The sequence below is a fragment of the Crinia signifera genome, chromosome 6, assembly GCF_055691185.1.
Source record: "Crinia signifera chromosome 6, ASM5569118v1, whole genome shotgun sequence".
Classification (NCBI taxonomy): domain Eukaryota; kingdom Metazoa; phylum Chordata; class Amphibia; order Anura; family Myobatrachidae; genus Crinia; species Crinia signifera.
Window position 1 is genome coordinate 227,074,637 of NC_139222.1, and position 27,857 is coordinate 227,102,493.

The 27,857-nt window shown below is 41.4% G+C and overlaps 1 protein-coding gene across 3 annotated transcripts in view; it reads right to left on the minus strand.

Annotated features, from left to right (window-relative positions):
• Positions 1-1,575: 1,575 nt before the first annotated feature.
• KIF20B (kinesin family member 20B) overlaps positions 1,576-27,857 on the minus strand; it is an 81,200-nt gene continuing 54,918 nt past the window's right edge. For 2 of the 3 annotated variants that reach the window (XM_083149033.1, XM_083149032.1), the window contains exons 23-35: positions 26,501-26,558; positions 21,374-21,499; positions 20,906-21,045; positions 19,304-19,459; positions 17,451-17,627; positions 15,105-15,221; positions 13,375-13,491; positions 12,177-12,386; positions 11,309-11,377; positions 5,025-5,120; positions 3,914-4,031; positions 3,670-3,812; positions 1,576-1,855 (exon numbers count right to left, since the gene is read on the minus strand). In XM_083149033.1, coding sequence (XP_083005159.1) covers positions 1,778-1,855; positions 3,670-3,812; positions 3,914-4,031; positions 5,025-5,120; positions 11,309-11,377; positions 12,177-12,386; positions 13,375-13,491; positions 15,105-15,221; positions 17,451-17,627; positions 19,304-19,459; positions 20,906-21,045; positions 21,374-21,499; positions 26,501-26,558 — 1,605 coding nt within the window. In that variant the 3' untranslated portion in view covers positions 1,576-1,777. The remainder of the gene's footprint in view (positions 1,856-3,669; positions 3,813-3,913; positions 4,032-5,024; positions 5,121-11,308; positions 11,378-12,176; positions 12,387-13,374; positions 13,492-15,104; positions 15,222-17,450; positions 17,628-19,303; positions 19,460-20,905; positions 21,046-21,373; positions 21,500-26,500; positions 26,559-27,857) is intronic. The other variant, XM_083149034.1, reaches the window with a different exon arrangement.

Below are 27,857 nucleotides of genomic sequence, written 5' to 3' on the forward strand. Positions count from 1 at the left end.
ATGCTGTCTGGCCCCTCTGCTGGTTGCTGCAGTGTGCTCCCTCTCTCTCTTCCTTCTCCTCACACTTGGGACAGCAGCCTTTCTTCAGCTTTCTTCACACATGCCTCAGTGCTTCATCCTCCTGCAGCAGCACACTCCTATAATCACACTGATGCACTTGTTCCCTCTGTCTTTAGGCAGCACACTCCTTTTCTCCCTTCACAGGGCTTTCTCATCTCTTCCTCTCTGCACACTTCTGCTGGGATCACCTCTGACCTCTCAGCTTCCTGGGGAGCTGGGTCACTAGCTGAGTCTGTTAACCCCTCACAGCCCTGCTGACAGGGGAAATAATCTGTTCTGGCAGCATTGGCTACAATTGGGAGATCTCCTGTGGGCATACAAGGGGTACCCCCTGGATCAGGGTACCACACATCATTTAATTACATTTTATTGATATTCTAATATTCCAATTTTGCGCAGTTTATTCTTCCTTCTGTTGTTTTCACAAAGCCTAGTGTTAATTTGACTCCAGGTCTTGTACCCATGGCGCTAATCAGTGCAATGCAGGTGGCATCTAGACTGCACAGAAGTGTGGCTACCATGTGGTTACACTTCAAGGCCTCACCCACTGACCGGTGCTGAATGGTCTCTAGCATTTCATTTAAAGTGCTCCTGTTTCTATTTAGTTGCAGAGCTAGACCCATTCTGGCCTCTGTGCCACAAATACTAGTAAGGTTGGAGGATAACTTGGTGCATCGCGGATGGTTAGCATTACTGCCTCACAGCGTTGAGGTCATGGGTAACTGTGTGGAGTTTGTATATTCTCCCCGTGCTTGCGTGGGTTTCCTCAGGGTACTCTGGTTTCCTCCCACAATCCAAAAATATACTGGTAGGTTAATTGGCTCCCAATTAACCTACCAGTATAAATGTATGAATGTATGTGCGTGTACATGTGGTGGAAAATATAGATTGTAAACTCCCCTGGGACAGGGACTGATGTGAATGTTCAAATATTTTCTGTAAAGTGCTGCAGAATATGTGTGCGCTATATAATAACTGATAATAAATAACTAAATCACTGCCCACACACAGACACTCACCTACTGACGCAAATTTTCTGCAGTAGGCAATACTAGTCATTTTGGAGTCAATCATGATCTGATATTAGTTCAAGTGACTGTTATTGGCTAAGATATTCTAGTATGGGCGGCCAGCATTGCTATAGACCACATGTCTTCAACCTGTGGCCCTCCAGATGTTGTAGAACTACATGTCCCAGCATGCCCTGACAGTTTTGGCATGCTCTCATAGGAAAAAAGTGGCAATGCATGTTGGAACATGTAGTTTCACAACATCTGGAGGGCCACAGGTTGAAGACCCATGCTATAGACAATAGTATTGAGACAACGAGTATAATCAGAAACTGTAGTATAGTTAGCATTCTATGATTGGATGAGGAGTGGGCTTGCACGAAAGTGTACTTGGTGCCTTTTATAGCAGAGATTTGAGACCATTAAGTTTTGGCCCTTTCCATGGCAAAAAAAAAAAGAAATAATTACCAACTCTGGAATACGGTTCAGGGTTTATTCCGTAATGTACCAAAAAGTACATGTAAATATTATATTGCATGCTTAAGAATATATAAAGCTCAAGATATACATTTACATACAAGGCAGTAATCATGCTTTAATAAGCTTATTTTTGGGGGACTATCAATTTATACAGTAAGGTTATATAAAAGCAGCATAAAACTTATCTACATATTTTCTATATACCACAGTATAAATGTACAAGAAGTTTATTTGGCTGTTCTTGATCTTAGTCGCCTCTTCATTATAAGGTGGTCACTTTCTTTTTCATTAGTGTCCATAATGATCTGAAAGAAGAACACACTGTTATCAGAATATCTAGTAATTATATATTCTATAGAAGGTTATAGAATACACAAACTGCCACTCCAGCGGAAACCTATGTGAATGAGAAGGTTTAGGATCTCTATAATGCCCCCTACACACGGTGCCATTCAGGGTCACTTTCACAATTTGATTTTGACTAGTACATCTTTGCCTCTGATATGATGTCCAAGTTTGCACATACAGATAGGCGGTAGATTTTTTTTTAACTTAAATTTATGAACTTTTATTATTGTATTTAAGTGTTGTTGCTATATTATAATACAATATTCGATATCCATTTCTTATGTGGGTACCAACACGTATGGATATGGTCATAATCTGAAGTGGGGCGATCATAGAAGGGATCCCGATGATATTTTGCATACGCTGAAAGAATAGTGGTGTGGATACCACTTTTTGCAGGTACTACCTTAATTAATAGGGTGTTTTTACATCACCAGGTGGTGGGTTCACTGCATATTATAATACTACACCAGGGGGCGCTGTTCTCACCCTCTTCTCACAAACACACACACACACATATATACTGGATTGAAAAGTAATGCCTGCATGGCTATCAGTTTTTTTTATTTGTGAACACATTTGAACACTTTTTTTTTGTACATAACTCAATTTATCCTCTATGTAATGCACTATTCACTTTTCAGCATAGTCCCGATTCCTTTGCAGCGCCTACAGTTCAAGGAGGTTCTGCCACACCCATCTTACAGCCCCGACCTTGCACCCTGCGACTTTCACCTCTTCCCAAAGATGAAAGAGCACCTTAAGGGTCAACACTTCAACTCTGATGACAAGCTGAAAGCTGCCGTTCAGACCATATGTCGACAACAACCACCAGCTTTCTTCTCCGACGGGTTTGCCAGACTGGTCAAGCGTTGGCGCACATGTGGGGAAGGGATGGGGACGTTAAAAAGTGAATAGTGCATAACATAGAGGATAAACGGAGTTATAATGTACAAAGAAAAGTGTTCAAATGCATATACTTATAGCCATGTAGGCATTATTTTTCAATCCAGCCTAAATAGGAGGCACTCAGATGACTTGACAAAAGACACAGCAAATCTGGTGTATTTTATCAATGTTTCAGAACCATTTTATATGTTCTTTTGTCAGGATGACATATGAAATGGTTCTGAAATGTTGACAAAATACACCAGCGTTGCTGTGTTTTTATCAAGTCATCAGAGTACCTGTCCTTCTGTGACCGTTCTATGGGTATTGCCTTTGGCTTTACTGGAAGGCAACCGGATGCAAGGGGTGCCGGATGACTCACAGACAGTAGGGATTCCGACGGTCGTTTCTCCAACAATTGGAATCCCAACTGTCAGGAGCGCAATAGTGAGAATCCTGTCTTAGGCAGGCTATTTTCTCTTATTTTCCTCATAGAGGAAGAAGAGAATAGGTGACAAGCGTAGCTCGCCACCGCACCCGCAATGGGCTTGAATGCAATTGCATGTATAAAATGAATATCTAGGCTCATGAAGTTTAAATGTCGATCCAGTTTATGGTGTACCATTAAAATCACAATATTAGATGGCACTACTGTATTTGTAAAATTAGTTGCTTTGAACAATAACAGACAAAAACGTCAATGAAGCCATGGGCAAAGGCTAGTTTAAAATAATTGATCAATAATAATCTTCACTTGTCACAAATCTTGTTAATACAAATGCATAAACATGAGGGACATTATCTTGGCTTTATCCAAAATAATTACACAAAGATAGGAGTTCTGCAAGGTTACCAGTTACTTGTCCACGCTACATCTACTTACCGCATGAGCAGGGATATCTAGAGGAGCCGAGATCTCAGTAGTGTACAACTTTCTCTTTCTTTTCGGTTTATGTTCCTCATCTTTTTTGACAGCCTTTACATCTGATGTCTTGGGAGCCCCAATTGTTTCAAGTATTTTTTTTGCTAAAAAAAATAAACATACCTTTAAATTGAATCTTCTTACCCAGAATAATATAATTAAAAATGTTCTAAGACTCAAAACAAAATGGCAAATGGGACAATACCTTTGGTCTGGAAGATGGATGGAGAACTCTGTAAAAATTCCCCAAGCTTTTGTAGGGTCCTTTCTTTTTTTGTCCTTGATGCAGTACTTGTAGTAGATGGCTGTTTTTTCAATGTGAGCTTGTAAAAGTAGAAATTGGAGAATTAATGAAGTACATTCTACATAACAAAAATATTGTGGTTATTATTTTCAAATACATTTTTAAAATATGAAAATATTCAGGAGAGGAAGGCTATTTTACCTGACCCTGGTCCGCACCCCCACTACCAGGCGCCCTACTTTATCATTGCCACAGTTACCACCCCTCCATGATCTGACCCAAAACAGTCGGCCTCCCAGACAATCTTCACCATACATTTAAAAAATAAGGCCCTGGAGAAATCAGATATTTTACCATGTTCAAAAATCTGACCTAGCAATCCAAATCTCTTTTTGAGCAAGGGAGCCCATACATCAGCAATCCTCTACAGGATGGAGAATTGACCCAAGTTATCGCAGGTGTATATGGCCCATTAAGTCAGGACTGGCCAAAGCATGGCTTGTGATTTAACAGGCCAAGTTTTCCAGACCACCTAGCTGGTGCACACACGTCATCATTACTAAGGCTACACAGCCTCCTATGCGGCTGCACACACATACTGAACCTGGAAGACCGATCGTCCGATTTTTGCCGCAAATTGGCCGATCTTGATCAGATGCTCGCTCCCACGGATGTTTTGCTAAATCTTCTGATCTTACATGCTGCATGAAAGATCAGAAGATTTAGCAAAAGATCAATAGGAGTCCAGGATGGACAAAAGATTTCAAGGCTAATTTATGCGCACATCTTAAGATCGCAGAGCTTTCTAGTATGTGGGCACCTTTACCTATGACGAATAGTCACATTGCAAACTGACAAATAGCAAATTAATTAAGTGCCAGATAAGGACCTATATGGATACTGAATGTGAGAAGAGAACTGTGGAAACATGAAGACAGACCACCTTAAAATAAGTCAGAAAAATAAAATAAAGAATTATGTACATTAAACTAGCACATGCATTTTTGCAACTTCAGCACGATGTCAGGGTCATCAGACACTGGGGTATAATGAAGATAAAATGTATACAGACCTTTGATTCATAGCTGTTCATGGCAGGACTTGGCAAAGGTGAAGGGGTCATTTTATTTGTTCTTGTATTTTTACGGTTCTCATTTCTTACAGCATCCTAAAAAAAATAACAAATACAACTAACTGTAAAAACAAAGTATATTATCAGTGCTTTAAGAGAATAAATTCAGATATGACTCTAGTCTCAGTGGCCGCACATGGACAAAGCTTCATTTATTTACAAATCGACCATAGCTGCGGCCTATGCAATAATCCTTGATAGACTTGAGTGCATTCGTGGCTTGTACTGTATTTGTCCATTCTAGAGCCAGAGTATGGATCATTTTTGACTCAAGGGGTGGAATGTAATAGGGTGTGAGCAGTTTCCCATTTTATTATAGTGGCAATCATTTACACTGCAAAACAAGGTTCATTATGTCATGTAATTGATATTTTAATAAAATAGGAACATCTCACAATATCTCTATTTCTTATTCTCACACCCCATTACATTTCCACCAATGAGTAATCCTCAAGGGATTATTATCAAGTTGTTGTAATCCTTAATATCTAGATTGGTGCTCTTGAAAACCCTTTTCTGAGATTTTCTTTCACAGTTCTTGAGCTGGATAAAACCCTTCATTGGAAATGCATGGATAGACTCTCAAATACAGGCTGTTATATGTGATTTTGAAATCATAGGAAAAGTATTGAAAGATTGCCACACACTAGAATGCTTTTTTTTTTGCTGATCGGCCGATTTCCGACCTATCAGCCGATTTTTATCGCTGATCTCGATCGGATGCGCGCTCCCGCTGATCTTTTGCTGAATCTTCTGATCTGACATGCTGCATGAAAGATCAGAAGATTTTGCAAAAGATCCATAGGAATGCACATCAGATCTTAAGATAAATCTTTGGTAAAGATGTGTGCTTGCCTGAAATCTTTTGTCCAGGAAGGACAAAAGATTGCAAGGCTAATTTCTGCACACATTTTAAAGGCCGCCATACACTATGCGATTTGGGCCCGATTTGACCCGGTTCAGAGGAATCGGGCCGTGAAATCGGGCCAAATCGCATGTGCAGACATCCCATCCGACCCGATGCACGGTCCCGTGCGCATCGGGTCGGATTCGGGAGGTCGGACGGGCTGCACATAAGATTTGTTAAATCTTATGTGCAGCCCAAGGCAGGCAGGGGACGCAGCGTATAGTACGTGTGGTGGAGTGAGCCGAGCGGGGGACTGTAAGCAGGGAGCCGGGCTATAGAGTCAGTGGGCGCACTATCCTGGGCGGGGGGGGGAATGCCGCAAATAGATACTTCCAGGTGGTGAACGCCGCAAGGGGATCAGAGACCGGGTAGCATAGGGGAAGCCGGGCACATAGAAATGAATGGACAGCCAGTAATTGGCTGAGAGCTCTCTGACTGAGAGAGCTCTCAGAAATGAATTAACAGTCAGTGATTGGCTATGTCCGCCCGCTGCTGCCCGGCTTCCCCTACGCTACCCGGTCTCGGCCTGGACCAGTGCGCCCACTGCCTGGCTCCCTGCTTGCAGTCCCCCGCTCGGCATCTGGCTCCCTCCACCGCAGGTACTACAGGCTGCGTCCGCTGCCTGCTTGCAGCCCCCCATGCCCTGCTCAGCTCCCGGCTCCCGCTGACAGCAGCTCCCTGGGGGGACTGCATGCGATTTATCACATGCAAAAATGGCACATCAAGTGCCAAATCGTATGTGACCCCCCCAGGGGAGTTGTCAGTAGATTAGGTCCGACTTGTCCTGCGGACAAGTCGGCCTAATGTATGGGGGCCTTAAGATTGCAGATCTTTCTAGTGTGTGGCCACCTTAAGGGGGGTATTCAATGTCAGGGGCACGGCTGTCGAGCTAGCGCGACAGCCGTGCCCCTGCCCCGTTCTCGGTGAGCTCGCCTGGAGCTCGGCAGTCGGGATTCAATGTCCCGGCCGCCGAGCGGCGAGAAGGGGGCGTGGCCGCGAGTTGCGGCCGGGAAGTGACGCGCTGCAGCCGGCAGCACGTCACTTCCCAGCTGTTCTCGGCAGAACGAGCCCGACAGCTAGAGATGTCGGGCTCGTTCTGACAGGAAACCCTGTTCAATGCTGTCGGGGAAGACAGCATTGAATAGGGCCCGTCGAGCATCTCCCCCACGGGAGATGCTCGACGGCGATTGAATCTCCCCCTAAGTCTACTCTATTTATTTTGCCAAATGATGGCAACTAATGTCATCAGGGATTATTTTTATGTGCACTTTATTCATATTTAAATAGACTTATTTATTTTGTAATAAATAAAACTTAAATGTTAAAAGTTAAACCGTTGTTTATAACTAAAGTAGCGTAAAGCTGTGTACACATTGTGAGATTTTGACTATATCGATTTTGTCAAAATTGAATAAACATCGAACGGTTTTCAGCCTCATTTAATGCTAATTCGATCCTGATTCGAGCTCCCGTTTTGTGTAAATTGAACAGTAAAATAGATGGTTCAGGCAAGACAATATAGTACAAATTTGTACTGTATAGTCAAAATCAAATACGTTTTGCTTGCCGCTCAATTAGATCCCAATTGAATCGCAAGCAAATTGCACCGTGTGTACACACCTTTACTCCGACATCGAATTCCAGTTTTTAGGCATTGCTGTGTTTTTTAGATCAGTCAGATGTGAAAGGAAATTTGTTTGGTCTGTGAGTAGCAGCTGAGCTGATGTCAAGTAAAGTTAGTGACAATTTTATATCTGTGACTTTATATCTCCATTAGAGAAATGGTAGATGAACAAGTAGCTAAATAATTCCTTTCTCTAACCAAGAAAAAGTATAAAAAGCTTGTGGTACTATATTATTGTAAATATAATTCTTCACACAAACCGATAGGCAAATCCCATGGGAACAGATTTAAAGTTGACAGTACCTTTAACACCTACAGAACTATACAAACAATTTCCCAAATGCAATATTCCACTGAATGCTAAGGATAATAAACAAAACATAAAACTTAAAAAATAAAAATACATTTTTACAACACTACCTGATAGAACAAGACAGGAACATGTGAACCTGCATGGTTTTTCCCGATGTGAAAGTACATAGAAATATTACAATAATCACTTATAAACATACATCTGAAATGTATAATGGTGCAATATGTGGTTGCAAGATGAGCAAGATAAATAATCAGAAATAAATGCTTAGTATATTGAAGATAGTAAACTGTAAATGGGATGGAACACGATGTTTGGTATCAGACTGAAAGGTTGAATAAAAAAAAAAGAAAAAGTCCCCACTCGCCATTGCCTGAATGAAAGAGCTGATAGACACAGTCTGCCCATAGTTATACATTACCTTATAAACTCTTCCATGAAGTACAGTTGAATTGATATATAGTATGTGACCTGTAGTGTTCAAGCACTCTAATTCGTATAACAGGATGGATGGACCAACACATGTAACAGGAAGGATTGTTTTAATCATACATGGGGCAGTATTGTCCAATATAATTTGTATATACATGTTTAATAATAAACATTTGGTCATACATGTTTCTTCACACAGAACCCTAATTATCTCTATGTTAAAGTTTATGAAGATAAGCAGGAGCTGCCATCTTGTTTGCTTTGGTAAGAAATCCCAGCCAAACAGGCCCCTGGGAATCAGTGGAGAATCATGTTATCAAGAATGCATTCAAAAACTTTACATAAAATACAGGGGCAAATTACTATTACACATCAATTTCCAAACATTGGGGCAGATGTATTAAGCTTTAAAAAGAATTAAACACGAGGGTGATAAAACGTCCAGCCAATTGGCTACTAACTATCATGTTATAGGCTGTGTTTATCACCTCATGTTTATCTCTTTTTAAAGCTGAATACATCTGCCCCATGTGATTTTATGACTATTTCCATCAGACACTCAATGGGGTGTTTTACGTAGCACAACCCGCGGATGTAGGTCATGAGTTGGCAGAAGACACTGATCAGAAACATGATGAGGGATATTTGTGGAACCGAGACTATGGGGGGTAGTCAATCCAGGGTCACGAGTGTCGGTCCGTCCCGACAGCCGTGACCCTGGCCTGTTTTCGTTTTCCTCGATTGCATATCGGCAGGCGGCATTAAATGATATGCCTGCTGATCAGCAAAAAGGGGGCGTTCCCGTGAGTTACGCCCGTGGATCGTCGAGATACGGCCCCGATCTCGACAATCCACAGTCTATCTCAGCAGAACGGACCCGACAGTTTTTAAAGTTCTGACGAGATGCCTGTTTAATGCCGTCGAGAAAGACTGCATTGAATAGGTGCCCGCCGCTATTTCCCCCATCAGATATCGTGGCGGGGATTAAATATCTAACCCAGAGCAACATGACCTTGGCTTAATGATGTAAACTACACTAGAGAAATAACTCAACAGGAGTTTGCAATTAGTTACAGCAATCTCTAAGGCTGTGTACACACGGGGGCGATAGGGGCTATAATCGGTGGGAATATGGTCGCAGGCAACCATATTGCCAGTGATGGAAGTGTGCCCCTCCCGTTTTCTGCCCCATTGTAATCGCTGGTCGCAGGAGCTTGCTCCTGCTACCAGCTAATTACCTCTGCGGCTCCCCCACCAGAGCTTCCTTTTCATCAGCGACCATCTCTGGTCGCTGATGAAAAGGAGACACTGAGCAATATATTGCTCAGCAATATATTGCAAGCAATATATTGCAAGCATTACTGTTACCTCTCAGTTTATAAAAAGTTTTAAAGGATTACTCTCCGGTCATATATTTTGCTTGTAGACTAAGTAACTTTGGTGTAAGAACCACATCAGCAGAAAGAACGTCTCCTGACACACAAAGTCTTACAGCATGGCTATATTCATCCTGCTGCTGGTAAGAATAATTATTGGAGAAGGAAATATTAATCCATAGGAGATTTTGGGGCAGGACTACAAAGAGTCTCTACTTCTTAATCTCTGCAAGTGTTTCTCGTAATTAACCTTAGTTATTAAAATTCTTCTTTAAGCAAAACTGTAGGTGATCCTCCATATATACATAATGCATAACCCTCAGCACTCACATAACAGGCAAACGTTTCTTCTACACCACTAATTAAATTAGAAATCATGCAGCGGTTTGTTACAGAAAAGAGCGCATGAGGCGACTGAAGTATGAATGGGGAAGCTCCCAATATGGTTAGTAACAGAAACACAAGTTTATAATAAGGTCCCTTTGCAATAAACCATAATACTCTATATGGGAACAATTTACTAATGGATGAAAATGATATTAAATCATTTATTGAAGAAAGTAAACCGGTAAAAATCAATATTGATTGCCCAGTTACCAAATTTGATGACAAGAAAAACATTGCCATGGGAGAAAATAAAATGTGACCACATACCTAAATTTATAGTAACCTATAGAGATGTGGGGCCAATGCAGAATTCACCTGTATCTGCATTCGAGAATCAATGTTACAGATTTTTCCCCAGTAAAACACTACCGTTGCACATTATTTGCATATACAGCCGCAATGACACCGAATAATATAGGCATGCTGCATATCATTGTAATCAACATAAGCTCATTGGGAATCCTATATGCTTCAATTTGGGAGACCTATCTCTATAGGCTACTTTAAATACTTAAATTGAAAGTAACCTATAGGGATGTGGGGCTGATGCAGAAATAGCCTGTATCTGCATTTGAGATTCAATGTTACAGATTTTTCCCCAGTAAAACACTACCGTTGCACTTTATTTGCATATACAGCAGCAATGACACAGAATAATATAGGCATGCTGCATATCATTGTAATCAATATAAGCTCCTTGGGCATCCTATATTATTCGATTTGTGAGACGTATTGCATCATAAAGAGTTGCACACAAACACGCTCGGCGCTACCGAGTCATGTTGTGCTCAGGCGTTATGTGTGAAGTGACTCGTAGTGCACCATAGACGTATGTCAACACATCTGTAGTGATGCAGAATGGAGTGCTCAACCATGGCATGGGATGAATCATTGCTTTGGAATTGGTCAGTAGAGTCTTGAACATTTATAATTGAGACTAGATATGATGGCAATGTTTTTCTTTCTATACAGATTCAAATTAGCAAATTATTTTTATCAATTATTCTTTTTTAAGGTTATTAATCTACAATCTGCACATTTTTGTGTTTTTATTTTGGATTGGCTTTAGAATTTTGCCATTGACCCTTTTATAAACAAAGCATCAATATGAAGACATGAATGGGGTCACAGGAGATATGACTGCAGGTAATGAATTTACCCAACACCATCAAGGAAATTCAATACCTGATATAAGTTGCCAGACATATGTGTCTCTTTATAATTCATTTTCCAGCAGCTTGAAAGAATTTTATTCTTGAAGAAAATCAATTAAAGAAAACAATTATTACAGTAATAAAGATTTGAGCCAATTTACGTAATTTATTGCTAGGTATTATGAAACGCAAATAACGAACGCCTTATAATGAAAATCAGAGACACTGACATCTTACAAACTTTTGGCCTGGGATCGGCATCTCGCTTTGGGTATATTCCCCATATGCAGACATGTAACCATGCCTGCTAGCCCCAGATGCAACAGACATCCTTGGGACTTGTATCCCCCATAAACCTGAACTAGGACCCAGCCCAGTGCTAAGGTATTTGGAGCCGCAAGCAGGGTGCACTATCCGGACTGCATCCTGCCACTTTCCATTCTTGCTGGCTCCAAATATACCCTTAGGGGTAAGAAGACTTCACATGTTTTTTACATGTTTTACATGCTTATTATAAACACCGTTATATATATATATGTTTATGCATCAATAAACCTTGTCATATTTTAAACTCCTGGCGCCAATCCCGATTGTCACACCTAACTTTCAATACTTCCGCCAAACCCTAAGGTCTGAGGGTGACCTTAGTGATAATCTGAAGGCAGCCGGAGTAGGTGTGCAGGTACGAGCCCACCTAAAACCTATAACTACAATATACGCTTCATTGGCAAATATCAGCCTTTAGTGTTTAGCAAGGCAGAAATGTGAATATGTACAGAGAAGAAGCCAATAACTGTGAAAGTAGAGACTATACATTTTATTATGACAAAAATGCATCACTGAGGCAGGGAGGCTTATACCACATTCCTTAAAATATTTCTACATTCAACAAATATTACCTGCTCCATTTCATTACTCTTCCTCTTTCTTGTCGTTCGTGATATTTTCACAGTAATGGGCGAATCGTCCCCATGATGTTTTACTTCCATTCGGTTTGGCTTGACTGGACTGAATCGGATTTCCATCTGAGGCTTTGGAAACCTGCTGGCTTTTCCATTTTCTGTAGAAATCATAGAGGAGTCTAACACTGTATCCGACACGTCCGGTGACTACAAAAACCAAACAAGATGCAGATTTTATTACACCCAAATCATTATCTTGCAGAACTTTGTGATCATCTTTCTATTTTCTAGGACAGTAGTCCGAGGAGTAGGTAGTGCAGGCAGCATTGCTTGCAGTGCGCAACTTTAATTTTTCTGGAACTTTTGGAGGTGATCATCATCTGACAAGCTCATCGGTAGCCAAGTGGATTGCGGTTAGAATTGCTTTTCAATAGTCTAGAAAGTCAAACTATTCAATAATCTCTAAATTAATAATTACCCATGAGCTACATATAAAACGGAACATTAGCACTATATAGGGGGGTATGCAATGTGCCGCTGCTATATCCGACCTGGGAAATAGCGGTGGCTCCCTATTCAATGCGGTCATTAACGACAGCATTGATGCGGCAGAACGGGTCCGACTTCAGAAGCTGTGTGGCCCTTTCTGCTGATAACGGCCGTGGATGGTCGTTATCCGGGCCACAGATCGATAATCCACGGCCGTTTTCACGGCCACGCCCCCTTTGCGCCCATCAGCAGGCTGGACATTGAATCCCATCTGTCGTTATGTGGTCGATCTGACCACAAACGGGCCAGGATCACGGCTGTCGGCGGGGATCGACAGTCGTGATCCCAGAGTGCATACCCCCCATAGTGTCTCAATGGGGGAAGAGATGGTAACATAGATAATCCAGATAGTGACATGCACAGTATCAATGACAACATCACGGCATACTTATTGCCTATATTCATTGGAGCTTACTATTCTATGTAACTTGGAGATCAAAAGTTAGATAGTTGATAACCCCCTTTACATGTTTCCATGACCAATATGCCAAGGGTTCCTAGCACCAGAAACAATGTTTAGGGAAATACACATGGTCTTTGAGAACCCCTTTAGCATAGGGGAACACAAAGTCTTTGTCTAACAACTAGACAAAATTGCAACCATAACATTTATAGCTGCCAATATGTGTTCTCTCCGCGTACTGACCTGACTGTCACTTGTTGAAACATCACTGCTTGTGGAAGATTTTGCTTTATGGCAATGGCTGCTCAGCAGGGTTACCGTTTCAGGTTGCTCAGTGATGACAGCTTGTGGTTTCATCACCTGTGTAACAAACAAACTCAGAAGTTCAATATTTAGCCAAGGAAATTATTGCTGCACATGTTACAGGTGCACATATTACGCCAGTCTTTTTTTATTTACAAAAAGTTTCATCCGGTTTATTTAAGCTGTTACCATTTATTTCTGTGGAGGAAATTTATTTACAGTAAATAAATGTACAACTGTCAGAGGTATGACTAAAGTGGTGGATGCCATTGGTGGAGCGTCATTCTAATTGTTAAAACAATGCCATTTCACATTGCTCTTGGGTTTCCAGTATTTGCTTATTTTCAGTCTTTAGGCCAGTATTCAATGCCTCAGATTCACCATAGTTTACAGCGAATCTGGCATTTATCCGGGCTAACGGCGAATTTTGAAAAAACGATTCTCCCTATTCAATGGAGACAATTCGCTGCAAATGAACAGCAAATGTCTGGCCGATTCGCCGTGTGCGAATTCGCCGGTGGTTTTCAATGGGGTTTTAAGTCAAATTTGCAGAGTGTATTCAATGCTCAAATGAAGAACTGCTTTCTCCAGTGATTTTCGCCATGATTCACCATTTTGCATTTGTCATCTTTTTTAGTAGAACTGGAATGTGATCTTTTAAAATCAAGGTTTTTTTTTTTTTTGGTGTCAAAAAATCTGATTTTTTTTTCTGTGAAGGGGCATGCTATTCTTATTCATGTGCTTGCAGCACATGAATATATATTTAATTTGTTTTGTTTTTTACACATTCGCCAGCAGGGGGCCGGGAGCCGCTAATATTCATATATTCACTGCACACTGGTCCCGATCATTAAATATGCAGGATCAGAACCAGTGAGTGCAGCGGCTCCTTATCCCAGTCCCCTGCCAGCTCTCTGGGGGCTCTCCCTGTGTCCCTCTGCCAGCCCTCCTTCACCCCCAGTGTCCGGCGCAGGCAAGGAGGCTTCCATCTCCCTACCGCCGTCCCACGACTCCCTGCGGCATTTGCCGGGGGTTTAAATTCACCGCCAGGGGCAGCGAGCCCCTGAGGCGTCGAATAGGGGGTGAGGGAGGGCTGGCAGGAAATACACCAGCCCTCCGGAAATTGTGCAGCGAATCCAAAACAGGATTCACTGCACAGGACGAATTAGGTCATTGAATACCTGCCTTAGTATTCAATCCCTCACCGCTATTTCCGACGGGGGAAATAGCAGCGGGCGTCTATTCAATGCGGTCTTTCCCGGCAGCATTGAACAGGTATCTCGGCAAAACAAGCCCGACTTTAAAAACTGTCGTGCTCGTTTTGCTAACCACAGCCGTGAATTGTCAAGCTCGCGGCCGGACCTCAATAATCCAGGGCTGTTTCTCATGGCCACGCCCCCTTTTCGGCACTCGGGACATTGAGTCCCGCCTGTCGAGATGCAGTCGAGCGGGTCGAGAACGAGAACGGGACCGGGTCACGACTGTCAAGCGGCCCGACCGTCGAGACCTGGAATCAAATACCGCCCTTAACATGAGAAGTCAGCGTTTTCTTTTTTTATTTGCCCTGGGTGCTATTAACCCTGGTTATACATCTGACCAGTATATTTTCTAAATTGAAGACTATAAGCCAACTCTAAACCAAACAGTCGTACAGGTGCTGCAATCACTACCTTCCCTTCCGATTCTACAGGAACATTTTCCAACTTCACTAATTGGTCCTGTAGCTCCTTGACCATGGCTTCTCTTGCAGCCAGCTGCCTCTTCATTTCCTCCAAGACAGAAGACTCCTAAGGTTATAAATAGGAGTCAATCAACAAAATCCCAGTAAAGGAAACATAAAAATGAGCATTATAATTGCTTTCTTTTTAAATTAAACTTAAAAGATTCTTTGGGCAGAGAAAGCTTTAATCTGTTCAAAAGTAACAAGAGCAGTATGATGAGATTTTATTTTTCTTAATACAGAAAAAAAGATACTCAAACCGTATGAAAGCAGACTACATGGGAAAGCCACTATTGCTTAAAGACATGCTTAATGCGTGGAGAGATCATTTACATCTCTTTGAAGTACTGCTTTAAGGTTTTACTTCCTAACCACAACAAAACCGTTGTGTTACATCTTACGGAAACAACAATGTTTATGATTTCTAACCGCATGAAAACAGCAGGACCGGCAGCAAAAAAATAATTGTGCTGGAGTTATACATAAATGAAATATGTCTAACTTAGTTATTCTCAGAACTAAAAGTACTGCATACAACTACATTTACTTTGAGGGTTCTATTATAATAATCAAAACTGAAAACTTGTTACTTAAAGTTTGTTCTTCCCATTGTGGGAAGACTGCACACACTATATTTCATCAAGGCCCTATAGCAAAATAAGATTTGAATATGAACTAATATAAATATAAATATATATGGAAGTCACTAACATTGCAGCTCATGCTAGAGCACAGGTTCTCAATCTCGGTCCTCAGGACCCCACACAGTGTATGTTTTGCAGGTCTCTTCACAGAATCATAAGTGAAATAATTAGCTCCACCTGTGGATCTTTTGAATGTGTCAACGAGTAAAGAATGCACCTTAAGGGTGACCTGGAAAACGTGTACAGTATAGGGTTCTAAGGACTGAGTTTGAGAACCCCTGTGCTAGAGTAAGAAATCACCTGATTAGGAAGGTTGATATTCTAGTATTGATGTCACCAAGCTTTCCCACAGGTTAGTTAGGACACCAATGAAACAAGTTGGTCATCTCTGACCAAGCAGACATTGCCTAACAGAAAAACATAGAATTTGACGGCAAATAAGAACCACTTGGCCCATCTAGTCTGCCCCTTTTTTTCTTTAAACATGTTACCTCAAATCATATTTGATCCTTATTATTTTTGTAAGGATATCAATATGCTTATCCCAAGCATGTTTAAATTGTACTACTGTATTTGCCTCTACCACCTCTGATGGTAGGCTATTCCACTTATCTACTACTCTTTCTGTAAAGTAATTCTTCCTCACCATTCCCCTGAATCTTCCTCCCTCTAGTTTCAGTGCATGTCCTCGTGTTCTGTTGCTCCTCTTCCTGTGAAAAATGTCTCCCACCTGTACCTTGTTAAAACCCTTGATATATTTGAAAGTTTCTATCATGTCCCCCCTTTCCCTTCTCTGCTCTAAAGTATACATATTTAGATCTTTTAGTCTTTCCTGGTACGTTTTATCATGTAGGCAATGCACCATTTTAGTTGCCCTTCTTTGTACAGTCTCTAATGTATTTAAATCCTTCTGGAGATATGGCCTCCAGAACTGAACACAATACTCTAGGTGAGGTCGTACCAATGACCTATACAGTGGCATTACTTCTTTCTTTTTACTGCTGATACCTCTCCCTATGCAACCAAGCATCTCACTTGCCTTCTTCATTGCTTTGTTACATTGCCCACCTGCTTTTAAGTCCCCTGAAATAGTGACACCTAGATCCCTCTCTTCCTCAGTAGTTTCCATTATAGTGTCATTTATACTATATTTAGTCTTTGGATTTCTGAGACCCAAGTGCATGATTTTGCATTTTTTGGCATTAAACTGTAGTTGCCATGCTCTTGATCATTCCTCTAATCTACCTAGATCCTCAATCATTTGTTTTATCCCTCCTGGTGTGTCTACCCTGTTGCATACCTTTGTGTCATCTGCAAAAAGGCACCGTTTACCCTCAATTCCATTTGCAATATCACCAATAAAGATATTAAAAAGCACCGGTCCAAGTACAGATCCCTGGGGTACTCCACTTGTAACCTTTCCCTCCTTTGACTGTACTCCGTTTACTACAACTCTCTGTTTTCTGTCCTGCAACCACTGGCCCCATTGATTTATCCACTTTCAGTTTTGAGAGTTCTGTGAGGACTTTCTCCTCTGTAAATGTACTTGTCTCTCCCTCAGTTTTCTGACTATACTTGCAACTTAACGTGATACCTACTTAGATGTAACATACCCGGGACAGAGAATGTAAGATACTAAGACAATATCTCACCCCTTCTGTGTTTACTGTGCTAGATTTTCTCATATTTTCAATCTCTCGGTCCTTCTCGGCGTTGCTGGTAAGTAAGCTTTTCAGCTGCTGTTCCAGTGCTGATAGGAGACTGTCCCTTTCCTCCCGCCACTTTTGAAGTGTGCTGTCTTTACCAGCCAGTTGTGTGGAGAGTTGTTCCTGGAAGATATGGGAGAAGTGGTGGTTATTATATATGGCTTTAATTATTTCCAGCTTCGAAAAAACCCTACAAGACATGCAATGGAGTTACTATGAAATAAGCTAGGGCTGGCCAAAAGGTTGATCGCGGAGCTCTCACAGGTAGATCAAGATTAAGTTCCTAGCAAATAGCTGCTGAACCCTCCTAGACAACATTCTGTATGGCATAATGTGGATTTTGGCTCATTCTTTGTGGCATATGAATTATGGCTCAATCCGTGTGGCATAATGTGCATTTTAGGTCATACTTTGTGGCATAATGTGCATTTTAGCTCATACTGTGTGGCATAATGTGGTTTTTGGCTCATTCTGTGTGGCACTATGTGAATTTTGGTTTACTCCGTTATGGCATGTGTAAGGGATGTGTTGACTGGGAGGAGAACATTTTGCACAGGGAAAGATGCCGGTAGATCACTAGTAAGTAAGTGTACAAAACGTAGATCCCGGGTTACAAAAGTCCAGCCACTCCTGATGTAAGCACCGCTGAACAATACATTAATAATTAATTCGATCAAGTCCCTGCTTGATATCTGCAGGTGTCGCAACAGTCAGTTACATTGCATCACATATCGGCATGTAGATAGAAAAACACCTGTCATTTCACACATATCTTCGACTTCATACATAGCCCAAACCCTGAAAAATAGCCCCATACCATTTATCCCTCCTCCACCGAACTTCACAGTTGGCATGAGTCAGGCAGGTAAGGTCCGTCTCTGACTGCCAAACAGAGAAGCATGATCTGTCACTCCACAGCATATGGTTTCCCTGCTCCACAGTTCAGTGTTGTTGTGCTTTGCACTACTCCATCGGATGCTTGGATTTGGACTTGGTGATGTAAGGCATGTGTAAGTCTGCTCGGCCGATGAAACCCATTCCATTATGCTCCCACCACACACTTTGTGCTTACATTAAGGCCAGTGGAACTTCTCAGCTATGGAATCAGCAGAGCGTTGGAGCACCATGCGCCTTAGTGGTCATTGACAACACTCAGTGATTTTACGTGGTCTTCTGCTTCATGGCTTAATTGATTGCTATTGTTCCTAAATGCTTCCACTTTCTAATAATATCACTGTTGACCGTGTAATAACCAGAAGGGATGACATTTCATGAATCATCATATTAGGAAGGTGGCATAATATCACAGTACCACGTTTGAAGTCACTGAGCTCTTAAGTACGACCCATTTTGTATCACAAATGTTTTTATATGGAGACTGCACAACAGCTAGGTGCTTAATTTTATACACCTGTGGCAATGGGTCTGATTAAAACAACTGAATCCAATAATTAACAGGTGTGTCCAAATACTTTTGTCCATATATTGTTCCTTTGTTATAACGGCACAAAGTACCACCTCCTTACTAGGAATTCACATTTAGACGCACGTGTTCTAAACCTTGGGGAGAGATAAAGTACCAACCAATCAGCTGCAAACCATCATTTTTAAACAAGGCAGCTAAGTGATGAGTTGCCGGTACTTTATCTCTTGCCACTTTCTCTCTCGTCAAGGCTTTATACATATACACCTAGGACACAATTATAAGCACTTGCCCTATCCCTAATTGATGCTATAATTTAAACAAGTGACCAAGCCCAAGTGACTCAAGTTACAATCCCAAACATGAATTCATTTACCATCTCTGCCTGTTGTTTGGCATAGCGCTCTCGGTCCTCTGCAAACTTTCGCATCTCTCTGTTCCTCTGACTCTCCGATTCTTTAGCTTGTGCAATAAGGGACTTTTTCTCTTCTAACCAGTTCTTTCTATCGTTACTGTATTTTTCTTCAAACTCCTACAAAGGAATAAAGAAAATAAACATATACCAAAATCATACACATACAGAGATCTCAGCAAGACTATTAGTGAGTTTTATCTGTTTGCTGGTACAGCTAGCTGCTAGAAGATACACACACTAAGCTGAAACAAGGAAAGACTCATCACATATACCACAGTGTGTCCATAATTATAATAATAATAAACATTTCAAATATTCCACAACACTTTGTGACTTATTTACTAGTTTATATAAGTGCATACCTCCCAACTTCTGTCCGTATGAAATAGGGACACTCGCACGGCAAAGCCGCGCGAGCGCCCGAAAAGGGGGCGGGGCGTATGCAAATGAGGGCGCGGCTTATGCTAATTAGCCGCGACCTAATTTTCATACGAGAATAGACGCTGTGCGCATGCGCACAGCGTCTATTCTACTAGATTGGGGGTCTCCCAACTGCCTCCCCCCCCGCAGCGGGACAATGCCTGCCGCGGGTGGGACAGCGGGACAGGACCCGAAAATCGGGACTGTCCCTCTAAAATCGTGACAGTTGGGAGGTATGTAAGTGTAATAGGATGAGTGGAAAGTCCATGCAATTTAAATTATTACAAAAAAACTTTACATTTCCATTTTTATTAAAAGAAGGGAAAATGATTTTCTATTTACCCAGAATAAATCATACAATCATACAGTAACTGGTCTGATGTGTGCAAAATGCTAGACTCAACACCATTACATACAGCTCTGAGATCTCTCCCAGGTGGCTTCCATCATGCAATTCTTCAATGCCTTATACGAAGAGCTTATAAAAGAGGCTTCCCAGGAGAGAGGGTAAGGTCAGTATTAAGCCTAACTATTAACCCCGAGTGCCAACATCTCTGTGAGAGAAGGTCAAAATAAACACTAAAAATGCCAGCGTCGCTCACATTGGTTATATAAATTCAAATAAAAAATTGATGTGTAAAAAAGATTGTATTTCCTATATAAAAGGTAAACATTACAGGTCACAATGATGAACAAAAAGGTTTTCTTGCCAATTTTCACATCTATTTGGACATACTCACTAGGCACTCAAAGGGTTAAGTCATGCTATCTAATCATAATGGATAAAGATTTAGCAATCCTTCTCAAGAGGACAAGCAACCAACCATTCACACTTAAGGTATTATTTATGGTAAACCCCTTCACTTGTCCTCTTTAGAAGGTTTGATAAAGCTCCATGTCACATACACCATTTTTTCCATTGTTCTATTCACTATCTGACAGTGTGTTGGCACCTTACAAATCTATAATAATAGTATACTATGGTCTGGGCAAGGAAGGTATAGCAACTAAGCATACTTTGTTAGAGGAAGACAACAGTCAGCGGCTGTGCAGGATGCAGGCCAAACTCAGATGTTTTTTTAAAGGGGCAATCAGTTATTGTACAAGGCATGGGCAGCAATAACTCCCGCCATATACACCTACCTCTAGTCGGTTCTTTAGCTTGGTCACTTCTGCATTAGTAGCCTCTGCATTCTCATTAGTTCCGCAGCTGAGCATTGTCAAAGCTTCTTTGCTGGAAACCTTTTCGAGCTCTCTATATCTTTGTTTCCACATTTTCAATTCTGTAGGGAAAACAATAAATGACATGTGGAATAAAGCAGCCAGCGATACCAGTGTTAGCACATACCCAGTGTGTATGCACTGGTGGCAACAATGTATATGACACTGTAGCCTATAAACTACTGTCATCACTGAGACATGAGACTTCCAAAATAGCTGAATCCAATGCGCAGTGTTGTCTCACTTTAAAGGTAACACATTAAAAAATGACAAAGCTTCAATGTAATAGTGAGTACACACAAAACATACAGCGGTGTTGCCTGACATATAGTCAATACCGAGCCTCGCTCTTGAACACAAATTACCCTTTTCAGCAGACAACACACTTACTTTCAGATAATGCTTCTGCTTCTTCTACTTTGGCTTCAAGTGCTCGCTCTTGTTCCTCCTGAGTCTGCTCCTGCTCAATAAGTGTCAGCTTCATATCCTCAATTATCTTTTCCTTCGTCTTCACATCTACGACACACAGAAGCAGATAGTTTTGCTTTTTTTATAGTGATTGTTTTTATTTATTTATTTTTTATCTTTTTATATATATATATATATATATAAAGACAAAGAAACAGAGTGCGCTTATAAGTGAAGGTACACAACTTATTCCTCACATTTGTTTAAAACATTTATTCAGTAAAAGCCTTAACAGTTCGGCTCATATAAAATACACAAATACATATAGTCTTTTTGTAGATGACCATTGACGTAATGTACAATTTTTCCGATACAACAACTGGCCCAACGCGTTTCGTCACCTGCGTGACTTCCTCAGGGGCACTTGGCAACTTGGTTGACAAAGGTACAATTGCACTTTATGTAGTATCTCAAAATGAATGGGTACAGAAAAATAGTTTTTTTTGCAGGAATGTATATTTTACCAGTTAACAGCGCTCTTGTTAAGGCTGGCCCATACAAATAAACAAAATTTTTGTCCCAGTTTCACTGAGTACACCCACTCAGTGGTAGATATCAACATCCAGGTCAAACTAAGCTGTGTGACCAGGAAGTAACCTCTAGTGTATTCAATGGCAGAATACACTAGAGGTTACTTCCTGGTCACACAGCTTAGTTTGACCTGGATGTTGATATCTACCACTGAGTGGGTGTACTCAGTGAAACTGGGACAAAAATTTTGTTTATTTGTATGGGCCAGCCTTAACAAGAGCGCTGTTAACTGGTAAAATATACATTCCTGCAAAAAAAACTATTTTTCTGTACCCATTCATTTTGAGATACTACATAAAGTGCAATTGTACCTTTGTCAACCAAGTTGCCAAGTGCCCCTGAGGAAGTCACGCAGGTGACGAAACGCGTTGGGCCAGTTGTTGTATCGGAAAAATTGTACATTACGTCAATGGTCATCTACAAAAAGACTATATGTATTTGTGTATTTTATATGAGCCGAACTGTTAAGGCTTTTACTGAATAAATGTTTTAAACAAATGTGAGGAATAAGTTGTGTACCTTCACTTATAAGCGCACTCTGTTTCTTTGTCTTTATCTCTATCTGTCTTAAGTCCCGGCTAACAGGGGACTTTCAGAGTTGCTGCTAGCCATCTTTAAGGCGCGGACGGTTAGGTATCCCCCTTTTTATATATATATATATATATATATATATATATATATATATATATATATATATATATATATATATATATATATATATAGTAGAAAATATAGTGATTGTTAACTGTTGCACTACATCATGCAATAAACAATAGCATCTATCCAGGAGTTTCCATCGGTCAATCGGCCATATCAAATCTCAGTGATGGAGGTAGAGGCGGGGTTTTACTATGATAGCAATAAGTCACTACTGCTGCAGCACGTATATTTTAGGCAGCTGATATGTTTGAGATGTAGGTATAGTAATAAAATTTGGGTACAATTATAAACCAGAATAACCTACTTCTGCACCTAACTATTAAAATGTTTGCACAATGCTATTCTAAAAGGCACAATCAAGTCTTCCAAACATCATGCACAGAAAAGAGAAAGCGAGAGAGGTAGAGGTGGTGGTGGGGAATGCGCCCCATATGTAGAGCCCCATATAAATAATCATTACTATGCTTTTTCAGACCCACGCAAATTTAGATAAAAACAAGCAAACAAATACACAACTAAACCCAACACTAATTGGCGCAATAAAAAAGATCAATTGAATTTTGCCCCACGATCTCATATAATGTTGGGAGATCTGGTGGCGAAAACATCTGAATGATCAACTATGACACCAGACCGCGGGGCCGATTTAGCCCCATCCCTAAAGGTGGGGGTCTGTGCATGTGAAAACCCCTGCAGCGGGAGCCTTTGGTGAAATTTTCATTCACCGAGACGCTCACTGCCGGAGTGACAGGCAGGGGGCGTATGCTTGGGTCACCCAGTGTCTTATGTTTGTGCCTACAAAAGCGGTGGGCACGTCCATAGTAATGTTGGGCGGACCCAAGCAAACGCAGGCTTGCCCTTGTCTGCTCGGTCAGATGATGTCACATGACATCAGCACCCGCCCCCATTTCGGCGGAATGTCCTGGCTTACTTATCATAACAAACAGAGGGAAAATCATTCGATGGTAAGTAACCATAGAATGGTTTTTCCTCTCTGTAGGTGCAAGTGAGCGGCTGTGCAAGCGTACACATCTGCTATAGATTGTAAGCTTGCAGCAGGGCTCTCCTACCTCCAAGTCTGTCTGTTGTTACCCAGTTTGTTTTATCACTGTCTACTATTGTAAAGCGCAACGGAGTCTGCTGCACTATATAAGAAACTGTAAATAAATCCGCTCGCAACGTAATGCGGGGATTGGACAGCTGGGGGGAGGCGTGTATTCAGCGGGCTGCGTTTACCTGCTCACAAGGCAGCGTATATATGCAGCCTAGCGAGGAGGTCTGAACAGGGCCCTATATATCAATAGAACAAATGAAACAGAGGAATTATAGGAGAGACCGCAGCACACTAGTACATCTGTAGAAGCCGCTGGAAATTATGCAAATAACAATAATACATTAACTTGCACAAATATGGAAAACGGTTTTGAAGGGAAATTATCTCGTTAATATCATCCAGAAAGTGCAGCAGGAGAACACGAGCACAGTATCTCACTTGTAAGACCACAGAACAGCTGATTAATCCCAGTGCAATGCTGGTGCCTACTGTTTGCTGCAGCTGTCACATTTCCCATGCATTAAATCAGCCAATGCAATAACAAGCTGATTGCCGATGCAAGTAAAAACAAATACATTCCCGGCTTTTCATTCCTATTTTAATTAAAAATTCCATTAAAGTCAGATACAAGGTTGTAGATATTATGGTCATTGGCAGTATTAAATGTAATAGAAATACAGACTATAAACCCTGTTCTACAGCTCCTCTACATCCTCGCGGCAGAGTTAGCGTCGGATTATTGCCATAAATTACCTTCTTGATGATTTCTGGTTCTCCAGGTACAACTGGAGTGCGCACAAATGCTTCCCAAGCGATTATACCCTCACCCAAAATATATGTATTTGCAATATCTGAACATTTTTATACATATTTTTACAAAGAAGTCACACTTTCTTTAGAAAGTATTTGAATTTAGTTTGCCAACCAATGTGGATTTCCATGCACACTTAATTAAGCATGGAGTACAGATATGTTGCATGTGATATAAATAAAAATTGCAGGGTAATAAAATAAGCACTGGAAAATAGCAGACCTGGGGCCTAATTCAGAATGGATTGTACAGCACATTTTCTCTCTAATGCAGTGGTTCCCAAACTGTGCGCCTAGGCTCCCTGGGGTGCCTCGGAGCACTTGCAGGGGTGCCTCAGGTTGGTGGTCCAGAACCAATTCAAATTATTTATGGCCAATTAAACAGGCAAAATCAGTGCTTGGGGCTTCCAATTATAAAATATGTGGGGAAAGAGAAATTAATTGTGTTCCTCACCACATAACTGGACCTAAGGATGACATTTAAGCACAACTTATTTCATTATTTTTTTTTTCTTGGTAACAAACTTTGGCCTAGGGGTGCCCTGAAAAATATTCTGAAACTCTAGGGTGCCGTGATTCAAAAAACTTTGGGAACCTCTGCTCTAATAGATAAAATAATGTGCACTGCAGGTGGGGCAAATGTGCAGTTAGATTTGGGCGAGTTATACTCCTTTTACACCAGCCGGAATAACCTGGGGTTATTCCGGCTGGTGTAAAAATAAAGCAGCCAGTATTTACCCTGCACAGAAACTAAATTGCTTAAAGTGCTTTAGGAAATGTCCTTTTCCAGTTTTTGCCTTAATCCATTACTCACTCGTGCTTTTGGGTGGATATAGAACTAGTATAAGGCTGGTTGCACCTCATATGTCCGAGAACAACGTTGTTCACAAACAGATCACGTCTGACCTGCAGCACAGCCGTCATGGATATACATTCCATATATATTGATACATCTAGATGTGTGTACGACTGGACCATACAATAGGTCAGCGGCTGACGCCATGACATCACAAGTGGGAGTGGACTAGACATATTGATGGGATTGGTAGGTAGGTATGTATGTATGCACAAGATCCCTTGCGCATACACCTCACCAACTTATTGATAGATTGCCGGCTTGGCTGCATGTCCGATCTATCGGCTTAATATGTACTCAGCTTAAGCTGTAATAAATACTTTGCAACCCTTAAGAACCTCATCTGTCAGGGAAATGTTTATATTTTATTTGATTGCAACAAATAGGTGAATATATAAATGAATGAAGAACCGCTGAGTGCCTTCTTGTAAAAGCCACAAGTAGGCTGCAATTTGTAACTGTTAAATTATGCGCTTATTGAGCAGAAAATACATTAAACAGCTAATTCATTTACAGCGCCATTCCCGGAAATAAATGTGGCCATATATAAACATTAAAAGACTAATTCTGCTTATCTTCATGAATATTAAGCATTTACATTTCCAACCAAGGAACTATAAATAGATATTGATTGTTAATGCAATGCCATTTAACATAGGATAGATAGGACCTACACTTATGTTTTATTGCCTGGATTAAGGCCCTTATTTTGGTTCACTCGAAAAGGCAAATTCATTCTCAAATGGACAAAACCATGGGCACTGCAGGTGGAGCTGATGTAACATGTGCAGATAATTAGATTTGGGTGAGTTATTTTGTTTCTGTGCATGGAAAATACTGACTGATTTATCTGTACACTGAAATATAGATCTTACTTTGAAGTAAAATCCCACCCAAATCGAATTCTCTCTGCACACCTGTTACATCTGCCCCACCTGCAGTGCACACGTTTTTTTCCATTTGAGAAGGAATTTACCTTTGCAAGTGAACCAGAATAAGGGCCTCAGTGTCACCTATTTATTAAAACTCAGTTTCGGTGGAAGCACATTCAAATATCAAAGTAATCCAAACCACTTTAAAAAAGGAGGTTACATATGTATTTAGGTATATACAGCATATCCAATATTAATCGTATTACCTTGACAAGTCTTTTGGTAAAGCTGCATTGTGTCTTCATTTTTCTCATCGCGGTGTTCCTACATATACAGGGGTATAAAAAAAATGTTGAATCTCAGCTTTTCTACAGTAACCTTTATGAGAACATAAATCAAAGACTGATCAGTAGGTACAAACATGTCCATGTCACAATGATTAACCAGCTTTATTTTAGCGGATGCCCCAGTTATGAAGTAATATCTTATCATCTGAAAAGGAGAAATTAAATGAAGACAAAATGATTAAAAACCCAAACACTTTGACAACACAGTTGTTCAGATCTGTTATTTCATATAAATGAGACTTCATGACCTGGGGCTCTTCAGATGTGGAACTACAGCTGCCAGCATGCCCATCAGCTTTTGACATAATAAATAACTATATTTTTATCATCTTGTTGCGGATATAAGCAAAAACTTGTAGCCAACAAATCCTTATGTAAACAATAAGAGAGCTTTGGGGTAACAAATTCTTTAGTTGTAAAACCAAATTTAAAATGATTCCTTTTATGCGATTTAAAATAAATGGTGCCACATGTGACAGTGATTGTCGTACAGAAAACTGAACACAAAGGTGCAAATATTTCAGGAGCTGTTCTCATTTGTCTAGACTGGTCAGATCAATATATGTACATAGGCATTTTATTTATATTTAATCAGTAAATGGGTCCACAAAGTAAGAATAAAAGTGCATTTTTAGATGTATAAATCTAATAACCAGAGCTCGACAAATACCGGTCGCCAGGTCGCCATGGCGACCAGATTCTGCTTCCTGGCGACCAGATTTTTTGGGAGAGAGGAAGCAGAATCTGGTCTGGTCAGTGGCAGCGTTTCCTAGCCCCCACCTGCTGGAGGTCAGCAGAGTGGCCAGGGTGCATGACCCCCCTCTCCCCCTCCCAAGGGACCAGCGGCAGCGCACTGAGCGGCGCCCGCCCCCTGGAAGTCAGCAGCGCGGGCTGGGTGCCCGACCCCCCCTCAGGGAACAGCGGCAGCGCACTGAGCGGCGCCCGCCCCCGTCCCCTGGAAGTCAGCAGCGCGGGCTGGTGGGTGCCCGACTCCCCCCTCAGGGAACAGCAGCAGCGCACTGAGCGGCGCCCGCCCCCGTCCCCTGGAAGTCAGCAGCGCGGGTTGGTGGGTGCCCGACCCCCCCTCAGGGAACAGCGGCAGCACACTGAGTGGTGCCCAACCCCGTACCCCACCTGCTGGAAGTTAGCAGCGCGGACAGGGTGTCCAACCCTCCCCCTCCTAAGGGACCACCAGCGGCAGCGCACGGAGTCTGCAGGAAGTCAGCAGCGGCAGCGCACCGTCGACCACTTCAGTGCGGCAGCTGCTGCTAAAGAA